At 36.4% G+C, this 11284-nt stretch overlaps 1 protein-coding gene across 2 annotated transcripts in view; it reads left to right on the top strand.

Annotated features, from left to right (window-relative positions):
- The window catches only part of STK3 (serine/threonine kinase 3), a 255658-nt gene that overhangs the window by 129864 nt on the left and 114510 nt on the right, over nucleotides 1-11284 (top strand). For both annotated transcript variants that reach the window (XM_029923871.1, XM_029923870.1), the window contains exon 7: nucleotides 9963-10100. In XM_029923871.1, the coding sequence (XP_029779731.1) occupies nucleotides 9963-10100 (138 nt within the window). The remainder of the gene's footprint in view (nucleotides 1-9962; nucleotides 10101-11284) is intronic.

The following is an 11284-nucleotide window of genomic DNA, read 5'->3' as shown; positions in this document are numbered from 1 at the left end:
TGAAACCACATCATAAATCAATAAGCATTTTGCATTTTCTTTCATTATCTACTCAAAGTCATGCCTACTGCACCTCTAAACATTTCATTAAATCCAATTATACAGCAAACACTCCCAAAATAAACTTAGATTGTATTGCAGTTTCACTTAACAGTATATAAAATGCTGTGTTGTGACAGGTATCAACTATCCATTAGATGGGTTTGAAAGACAACCAAATGGTACTACTGTTACCTCTACTTTATGATGAAGACTTAATTGAGTCTAAGTCGCATAGCCATTCAGGGATAGAACTGCTACTGTCATTTTTCACAACTTACTATTTTTTTGTTTAATTCTTACTGTCTTTCAGTAATGATATTCCTGAAATATCAGGAGGTGGAGTTGAGGTAAATCAGTATGTTCAAATAACCATATTTAATGGAAGTCTTTATATTAACACTCTTGATATAAATTTAGGTTTTATTTTGCAGAGGTGACTTTGCCCGGATACTATGGGGATACAAAACTTGAGGCACTGTACTTATGCTTTTAAGTAGTTTGCATGTCATCCAGGGCATTTCGAATGAGTTTATAACTAATCCGAGTACCAGTTAAAATGTGGGAGGTATTGAAATTGAGGTATATGGAGAGATAATACTTGCCTTATATTATATGTCCTAGAACAGTGTTCTCAATGTTGACTACACATTAGAATTGCTTGGGAGACAACAACAACAACAACAAAATACTGTTACTGGTCCTCACTTCAGATCAAGTAAATTATAATCTCTTATGGGTGGAGCTAAGCTCTCCATGTTCTGAACTTCTTTTGACATGACTCAATTGGTCTTTGGCTCCTTTCTCTGATGGCCAATAAGATACTTCAGGCTCACCTTGTAATTTCCCTTCCCCATGCCTGAAACAAGTCACTTTCCTTCACAGACCCTGTGGTGTTTCAGACCCCATATCCTGAACATGCTGTTCCCTTTTCTATGACTCATTAACTCACTCAGTCTTCAGCATTCAGCCTACGTCTCATTTTTTTTTTTAATTTTTAAAAATGTTTTATTTATGTTTGATACAGAGAGAGACAGAGCATGAGAGGGGGAGGGGCAGAGAGAGAAGGAGACACAGAACCGGAAGCAGGCTCCAGGCTCTGAGCTAGCCGTCAGCACAGAGCCTGATGCGGGGCTCGAACCCACAAACGTGAGATCTGACCTGAGCCGAAGTCGGAGGCTTAACCGACTGAGCCACCCAGGCGCCCCTCATTTTTTTTTAAACCTCAGTTTGGACCAAGTCATGATGCCCACTGTTCACACATATTTTTGTACTTATACTATTTTATTGAAATGATCTGGTGTGCATTTTCCCATCCCATTAAATTCTAAGCTTCTTGAATAAACTCTTTTTTTTAAAGAAATTCTTATATTGCAGGTATTACGGATACATTTTTTGTGCTCAAAACGGTTGAACTGGTCACACACAGGAATTCTAACTTGGGAGATGCGGAGAGAGACTAGGGTGGGAAAGTTCCTTAACTTTGGCTCTTATTCATTTCCGATTTCTTCTTTAGCCATGTTGTATGAATACTTTTGCATTGTGTCAGAGGGACATTATATTTCAACCTCAAAAGATGGAAGCCATGGAAGGTGTTAGAATTTAAATTGTGTTGTGTGTGAAGTGGTTGTAGAGGCAGATTGCAGTGGGCTGGAACTTCAGTGGTGGTTCTAAATGTAGCCTTGGATCAACTGCAAGAACGGGTTTTTGGTTTTCTTTGGGTTTTTTAAATGTTTATTCATTTTAGAGAGAGAGAGAGAGACAGAGCACTAATGGGGGAGGGGCAGAAAAAGGGAGACCCAGAATCCGAAGCAGGCTCCAGGCTCTGAGCTGTCAGCACAGAGCCAGACACAGGGCTCAAACTCACAAACCACGAGATCATGACTTGAGCCGACACTTAACTGACTGAGCCACCAAGGCGCCCCTCAAGTACAGTTTTTAAAAGTTTAATATATATAGTGAGTGGCCTTGAGCATAAAAAATGTAAAAAGAATCTTTTGTAATTTTGTAGACAGTTGCTGTTGTGAATTGATATTTTGAATGTTTGAGGTTCTGTACCATCTTTCAGTCTTTATTGCTACATGTCGTTTTTGTGACGTATTGCTCCATGTCATTACTGAAGGTAATCATATAGTACAGACTGTTTTATTTTCTCATTTTCACTTAAAAAACATTTCATTGTGATTTTGGTTCACATATTTGTTATTTTTATGGCAATATGTTGCTCCATTTTATTGATACATAGCAGTTTGCTTAACCATTTCTTAATTGTTTGGTATTTTTTGTTTGCAGTTTTCCACTGTTATAAAAAGTGAACTATAACCATCTTTATACAAAAAGCTCTCCATTTTCTTTTGGGAGACTGAATGTTCGTTATAGAGCTTTTATCTTGTGATAGAATTATCTCTGGCAGAAATTTAATAGAAATACAGCGATAGCATGAAGTAGCTAAGGAGCCAGATAGACCTGAGTTTCTGTGTGGACAGCCAGTTACTATCTGTGTGATCCTGAATAAGGTAGTTTACTCTTGTGGGTCCCCTCAGTAAAATGGGGTGATTTTTGTGCATTTACAGTGTGGTAGGTGCTGCTGTATTTTACATTTATTAGCCTATGTAAGCTTCAGAACAGCTCTGTAATGTAGGTACTATTATTCCCATTTTTAATACATAAAAATAGGCCTAGAGAAGTAAAATAGGTCAGATAGCTACGTATAATGGTACTGTTATTGTACCCAGTGCTCTCAGAGCTGGCTCAGACCTCTGGAGCTGGTTCTCTGATTCACTCTGTACCGCCAGGACATTATCTGTATCTCTTCCCTTAATTTGGTACCTCGGCAGGCAAATTGGCCTTTATTGGACAGATTAATGATTATTGAAGTTCCTGCGATTGGAATTGAGGTGAATTGTGAGGTCATGCTCACAGTACTTTAACCCTGTGCTTACTGTAGAAACTGCACCCTAATAGCAAGATTCACTCTGAATTTTAGTGTTCTTTCTGCTTCAAAGTTGCATTTGAGGGAGTGGTAATAAAAATGTATATTCGCACTTTTGTGTTAACATCTAGTAACCATTTTGTTGTTCTTCCTTCTCCTTCCCCACTTCCATCTCCTTTCTTAATAGTACTTGGCTAGTGAGGATTTAACTCCTGATCGCTAGGCAGTTAGAGTGCCAGAGTTTTTTAGACCCAAAAAGGAACCTGAAAACCATGTAGTGCAACGTCATCACTTGATGAAAATACTGAAGCTGCACAATCAGCCAGAGGATGATCAAGAGCTCAAGCCTATTTTTCTGACGCAGGCCCACTGTTGACTTCATTTTGTGGTGTTGTTTGCCATCTTATTTGTGTAGTCTTTTAAAAATTCTTATTGCTGTGTATCATTTTTAGAAGCTATATATTTTTATTTGACTTAGTAGCTTGCTGCCTGTGGATTATGTTTGCTATCAAGAAAAATAAACAGCTGTGTTTATTTAGTTCTTTGAAGTTTTATAAAGTGCTTTCTCAGTCTTTATCTCATTTATTTGTTATGAAGATAACCTTTTGCTCATATACCTGAGGTTCTTGAATAGTGGCACAGATTCCTTTGTTATTCCGGGTGTCCTTGCTTCTGTACATTCACAAACCCAGTTCCCTTAGCTTCAGGCTTATGTGTTGACTCATTCCACTGAGATGATAAAGTGCAGGCGTTGTGCTTTCTCCAGCTCTTTCCACATGTGGGTGCTCCTGGAGTCTAAGGCGTGACATTCCAAGCATAGAGTGAATTACTTGTTTTGAGGTACTTCTATTTCTTGGCCTCTTTAGACTGCTCATGATCAGGGAAAGTTCTTTTTAAAACCTGATCAGAGGTCTAGGGGCACTTGGGTGGCTCAGTAAGTTGAGTGTCCGACTTTGGCTCAGGTCATGATATCACAGTTCGTGGGTTCTAGCCCTATATCAGGCTTTGTGCTGAGAACTCAGAGCCTGGAGCCTGCTGTGAATTCTGTGTCTCCCTTTTGGTTTGCCCCTCCTGTGCTCACACTTTCTGTCTCAAAAATGAATAAGCGTTAAAGATAAATTTTAAAAACTCAAGTAAAGGTGCAATATGTAGTTAAGCAACACACTGTGTAGAAACAAACACAAGGAAAATCGTATCGTTCATTGCACTAACATTCTTCAGAATGGTGTTAGAGATAAGATAAATTATATGGCTGTAATGTGTGTCCCCAGGATTTGGTTGGTGGCAGGGGAGGGAGTGAATTGTTAGTCTAAGGGTAGCCACTGATTGCCGAGACTTTCTACAGCAGGGGCCTATTACCTAATTAGCTCATGCAAGACCTAGAGATTCTTAAGAGGATCCTTCATGATTCATGATTAGGTTAAATTAGTTGAACAAAGTTAAGTCTGTGAGAAAATCTGCCCATTTGTTATTGATTAACATAAAAAAACAGAAATAGAAATAAGAGGTATAGTGATTTTCCTGGAGCCTTTCGGAGTCTCTACTTTTGGTAGACCATATAATGAGACTTATTTGTTGGAACTAGATGCAGTTCAATGCTGTTTGAGACTAGAATGTGAACCTTTTAGGATCACTTTATGATAGTACTGGGTAAATAAGAGTTAGAGTTCAGTTTTTTTATCCTTGAGTTTCTAATAGCTACTGCTGAGGTGAGCCTTATATGTTAAGATTATCAGAAGATAAGACTGCAACTTATTGACTCAAAGTTCAAAGGAGAACATTAGCTGCAAGAACATAAATCACGGAGTTGTTATCCATCAGTTTGTAAGAAGTGCTGATGAACATTTATCTAGACAATCTAGTATCATTTACCTGCAGTTTGAGGTCAGTGTATAGGGATTTATGTGGGTGCTTTGAACTGTGTTGCAGAGATGAGAGTTCAAATTTATTTTTATTCTTTAATTGAAGTAGCAGGTGGTTTTGTGTGCCTTTTCCAGCAGCTGATATTAACCCCATTTCGCCCATCCTTGAAGCCAGATTAGGTTCTGTTTCAACTATGTAGCTGTGATTAATTAGGTTATCTACATAGGAACTTTATTTTTCAGCACTTCATTGTTGCTGTTTGTTTCATGTGTTAATTCCACCTCCCGCCGCCAACAAGTTGACTGGGCTCTGTGGCTTTGAGATATGTGTTTTATTTTAAAATTCGTAATCGCAGGGCTCACAAAGTTAAATACTTGAAAGAATCATCAGGTAGAGTAGATAATTGAGCCAGACTAAATGGGGCCCGTGTAAAAGGGAGAACATGTATCTTGGATGAAATCAGCCTAATTCCAGCAGAGTCTTACCTTGTGAACTTGATACTGACTGCACAAAATATGCCCACTGATGTTTTGTTTGATGCAACTTTATTAGAACATAGTTGAACACACAGAAAGTATTTTTGATACATGTCATTTGATAGGTACTTATTGTGTCGTAAAACTACCTGTACTGCTTTTGAAGGACCATGTTAGATGTAAATATGTGTAATATATAAGATGTTTAAGAATGTTCTCTTCTATGAAAGGATTTTCCACTTTTGGAAGAAGATGAATAGCCTAATAAAGAGATTCCCTCTTACTTTAGAATCATCAGACTTGGATATTGAATCGTCACTGCTTTGTCCATGGAAAGTCCTTTGGATCGCTTTCCAAGTTAGGAATCAGTGGTAACACGCTGTAACAAATTGCTGCATCTTCCAAGGGCTTTGGGAAAAATGATGTAGTGAATTGTTAGAATACCTGAGTGCCTTGCAATTAAGGTATTGTTTTTTTAATTTCTTGAATTCTTTCATTCGTCCTTTTTTTCCATCCCTCTCACACAGTGTTGCTAAGATATAGTCTTGGTTCTTCCTTTGCAGTGTCTCCTCTACCTCGTTTCTTCCATTTCATTCCCATAGAAACCACCCTTTTTTGAATTTGTTATTACTTATGTTGGGCCAACTATACTAGCCCCTAACTGCCTTTTCTATTCCATATTTAGTGTCTTCAGGGGTTTTGTTTTTGTTTAATCTACTTCTTGGGTCATAAACAACCTAATCAAAAACAAATATATAAACACACACACACACCCCAAAAAATTTCTTTTTAGTTGTGTACTTTCTTGCTGACCAAACTCCATATTCTTCATTTCCCTTCTAATCTTCTCATTTCCTGTACCTTACCTAGTAGTCATCTGTTCTCTGCTCCTCCTGATGGCCTATTTCCACTCTCCTGCTTTTCCGTACACTATTTCTAAGGGGAATGACCTTTTTTTCTATATGCCTTACTATCATTTCTTTTATTATTATACTGTCATTTAATTCTTTTATTGTTTGTGCTTTCATTGACAGACTAGGTTAGAAGTTTCTTAAGGGTAATGACTATATTTCCTGCTGCTTCTTTGAGCCCCATTTAATGCTTAACGCCATGCTTCATCTGCAGTAGGCACTTAACAAATATTTCTGAACTTGATTATTACTTTATGTTTTCCTTCATCCATATTTTTTATTGTGGTAAAATATACACAGGATAAAATTAACCATTAAAATTTTTTAAAACATTTGAGAGAGAAAGACAGAACATGAGTGGTGGAAGGGCAGAGAGAGAGACACACACAGAATCCAAAGCAGGTTCCAGACTCTGAGCTGTCAGCACAGAGCCTGATGCGAGATCATGACCTGAGCTGAAGTTGGATGCTTAACTGACTTGAGCCATCTAGGCACCTCTAAAATTAACCATTTTAAGTGTACAGTTCTGTGAAATCAAGTACATTTACATTGGTGTACAAAAATCACCATTATCTATCTCCAGATTTTTAAAATCTGTTCCAATTAAAACTCTGCTCATTAAATACTAACTCCCTATTCCCCCCTTCCTACAACTCTTGGCAACCACCATTCCACTCTCTGTCTCCATGAATTTGACTACTCGAGGAATGTCATATTAGAGAAATCTTATAATGCCTGGTCATTTGTGACTGGCTTATTTCACTCAGCATAACATCTTCAAGGTTTTTCAGTGTTGTAGCATGTGTCAAAATTTTCTTTTTTGTAATGTTTATTTTTGAGAGAGAGCATGCAAGAGAGCGCACAAGCAGGGGAGGGGCAAAAATAGTGAGGGAGACACAGAATTCAAAGCAGGCTCCAGGCTCGGAGCTTTCAGCATAGAGCCTGACGCGGGGCTCGAAACCACAAACCATGAGCTCATGACCTAAGCCAAAGTCGGATGCTCAACCAACCGAGCCACCCACACGCCCCCCAAATTTTCTTTTTAAGGTTAAATAATACTCCATTTTATGTGTGTATACAGCATAAACACTATGTTTTGTTTATCTGTTCATCTCTCAGTGGATACTTGGGTTGCTTCCATCTTTTGGCCACAGTAAATAATGATGCTATGAACATGGATATACAAATATCTCTTCCTTGCCTTTACTTCATTTGGGTACATACCCGGAAGTGGAATTAGGAGAATCATGGCAATTTTATGTTTGATTTTTCAAGGAATCACCACACTCTTTTTCAAGCAACTTCACCATTTTATGTCTCCATCAGCAATGCATGAGAATTCAAATTGCTCCACATCCTTGCCACCACTTGTTATTTTCTGTTCTAATAAAAGCCATGCTAATGAATGTGAGAGGTACCTTACTGTGGTTTTGATTTGCATTTCTGTAATGATTAGTGATGTTGAGTATCTTTGCATGTACTTATTGGCCATTTGTATATGTTCTTTGAAGAAATAAATACCTATTCAAGTTCTTTGTCCATCTTTTAAGTTGGGTTCTTGGGGTTTTTTATTGTTGAGTTGTAGAGTTCTTTATATATCCCAGATATTAAACCCTTACCACACATAAGGTTTGTAAATATTTTCTCCCATTTGGGGTTGCCTTTTCATTTTATTGATTGTATCCTTTGATGCACAAATTTTAAATTTTGATGAAGTCCAATTACCCATTTTTTTCTTTTGTTGCCTAGATTTTGGGTGTCACATCAATAAATTATTGCCAAATCCAGTGCCTTGAAGCTTTCCCCCAATGTTTTCTTCTAAGTTTTATAGTTTTAACTCTATTGTTATGGTCATTGATCCATTTTCAGTTAATTTTTGTGTATGGTATAAGAATCCAAATTCATTTTTAATGCATGTTCCCAGCGCCATTTGTTGAAAAGACTATATTTTCTCCACTTACTGATCTTTCTGTCATTCATATTTCATTGAATGACCTTCAACGCTGTCGACAGTCACATTTGTGATTATAGTCAGTTTTAAGGTAATTTCAGTCACTGTCTTATCTTAAAGGCTTAAACCTTGCTTATACTTTCTTCCCCCCTTGGAAGAGGAGGGCCTGGGAAGAAAAATACGTTGAATTAGCCTCTCTGGGCTTTTGGTTCCTCTTCTGTTAAATGATCTAAATGATCTGTCATATATCTTTAATTATGGAAATTCTATGATTTTAAGATACTTGTAAATGACTTTGAACAATTAATAAAATACCTTGGATTTTATTATAGCAACAAAATACATTAAAATTGATATCCCCAAGAATGTATTATCTTTATTACTTTTCTACAGCTGTGGTGTTTTCTCCATGTATGAACAAAAGTTTTAAACATAATTATGATTACTTTCTTTCAATGATAAAAATAACCAAAGAAACTAGTTTCTGAGTCTTGCTGTGGTTTGTAGTATTGCCATCTTTATTTTCTTTTTGCAGTAAGGAAATTTGTTTATATATGAAGAGAGAAGACCACCAAAGCCAGGCCAAAAAATGAGAATAGAACAGAGACAGATACCTCCCTTCTAGAAAGTCAGAGAATTCTGCAGCTTAGAAAGGGAGTTTTTTAGATGTTTCATCTTTCCTACATCTTTGAGAGGCAATGTTTGTATGTTGCCAATGCATATATATCAATTAACATTGCCAAAAGCCATTTTTCTCCTCATCTCACTTGTTGTGTTGACTGTATAATTATATACATTAACCTGTTAAACTACAGTTAGCTATGGTTGAATTCATTTTACTTTGTAAAATTTTTGTCATGGCTGTGTTTGCCTCTTGTTTTTTAATAACATTATATGAAAGTGAAAATGGTAATAGCAATATTTATTGAGTGCTTGATACATTTGTCTTTACTATGTTTTCATTTTTATATCTTTTCAAAGAAAATGATGTTTTAGCAATAGTATGTTATCAGGAACTGTTATAGATGCCCAAGAGAGAAGTTATTTAATTATATACAGTGATTTCCTAAGAACATTAGGGATTAATTCTCTTGGTTAAGAAAGGATGACTGACAGCCAGGAGGACAGAGATGGCAGGAGGGCTTTTTAAAACTTTTGAATTTTGCACTTTCTGAATGTATTTAATTAGTTCTAAGTTACTAATACTAAATTATATCATTAGTGATAAATTTAAGTGGTATATTACCTTTAATACTTTTTATTATGAATCCTGATTCACATATTTAGAAAAGGAAGCAAAAGTCTTGGCTCTATTAGTATTATTTCTAATCACAGTAGTAATTTTATTTATACTTAAATATTCTGGATTGCAGAAACAAATTGGACTGCTGCTATCCATTTTAAGCAGCAGTACTTACATAAAACTGAAATGGGAAGTAAATCTGGCATGCAATAGCAAAATTAGGGAATATATCTGTTTAATTAGAGAATGTTCCTAATTTGGTAAAAGGGTTAGAATTGCAGTCTTTTTTGGAGACTGATTAAAAATAATAGATAAAATAAAGAATGATGTGCTCAATGAGCTACAATTCAAATAGAGGAAATTTAATGGGAAATGATTACATTAGTAGCAGATGGACTTGCTTCCTGAATTGCAATCTTACTGGAAATCCTAGAACAGCTTAAATTTGTTTTTCAGATTTAGAGTCTGATAGAAAGATAGAGAGATTTGTTTTTTTTGGTGGGCTGTTGTGATTCTTAATTTCTTTTGGCTATTTCATTTTTGCTAGGCTATTTTTATGATTCCCACAAATCCACCACCAACATTCCGGAAGCCAGAACTGTGGTCTGATGATTTCACCGATTTTGTTAAAAAGTGCCTCGTGAAGAATCCTGAGCAGAGAGCTACTGCCACACAGCTGTTACAGGTCAGTGCTTATGCCTCGAAGGGAAGGGATTTTTCTTTGTACCTTGTAGCTTTCTCATATTGACCAGAGTTGCTGTGGCTTTTATTAACTGATTTCTCAAGATGTAAACCTCTGAGGAAATATGGGTTGACAAAGACACACACACCATTCTTCTCCTACCTGTTCTTTGTCTTGTTTTTTCTTTTCTGTTTTCCAAATTCCGTCTTCTGTCTTTTCCCTTTTTTCTATCTTTGTTGTTGTCAATTCTTTCTTCTGAGGCTGTTTAAAATGAAACTTCTAAAGGGTTCTCAATGCAGAAATGCGTTATTTTCTCCACTGTTAGTATTTTTCATGCTTTTCCCCCCTGCTGTCTTACTCATTGGCCCAGCATTTCTTTTTTCACTTTTTGATCTACCATAAGGTATATAAATACAAGATCCCTGAGCTCCTTGGAAAGATCTCATATGTACACACTGGTTACATGATTACGTAAATATTTTCAGTACCCACCTCCCACCCCAACTACAGGTAGACTTTATATCCTGAGTGTCAGGAGGCTTTATTTATTTATTTATTTTTTTGTGGGGCTGCCTCTTTATTTTCTGTTTTCTGTGTACAGTTGTAGGCTTCATATCTCATCTATGAAGCTCCTGAGGGGCTTGCAAACCAATACAGAGAAAGACAAATATTATATGATCTCACTTATATGTGGAATCTGAAAACAGCAAATCCATAGAAACAGTAGAACAGTGATTGCCAGAGCAGAGCAGTGGAGGAAACAGGTAGATATTGGTCAAAAGGTACAAACTTCCAGTTATAGGATAAATAAATTTTGGAGATCTAAGGTAAAGCATGGTGACTGTTTTTATCAGTACTGTATTGCATACTTGAAAGTAGCTGTGAGAGTAGCATTTTAATGCTTCACCATAACAACAACAAATGGTAATTCTCTGAGGTGAAGAATGTGTTAACTAACCTATTGCAGTAAACATTTTGCAGTAAATATATGTATCAAATCATTAGATTGTACATCTTACATTTACAAAATAGTCTATGTCAATAATACCTCAATAAAATGAGAAAAAAAGAAGATAAAGGGACATATTTTGTATACAACTTCCTCTCAAATGGTTCAGAAATGTATGTATGTGTGTGGATAGTTTATTGTGTTTATGCTGCTAAACCAAAGGAAACAATGTTGATTT

This window comes from Suricata suricatta, chromosome 15 (assembly GCF_006229205.1).
Source record: "Suricata suricatta isolate VVHF042 chromosome 15, meerkat_22Aug2017_6uvM2_HiC, whole genome shotgun sequence".
NCBI lineage: Eukaryota > Metazoa > Chordata > Mammalia > Carnivora > Herpestidae > Suricata > Suricata suricatta.
The sequence above is the reverse complement of the archived record's forward strand: the minus strand, read 5'-3'. Positions and strand labels throughout refer to the sequence as shown.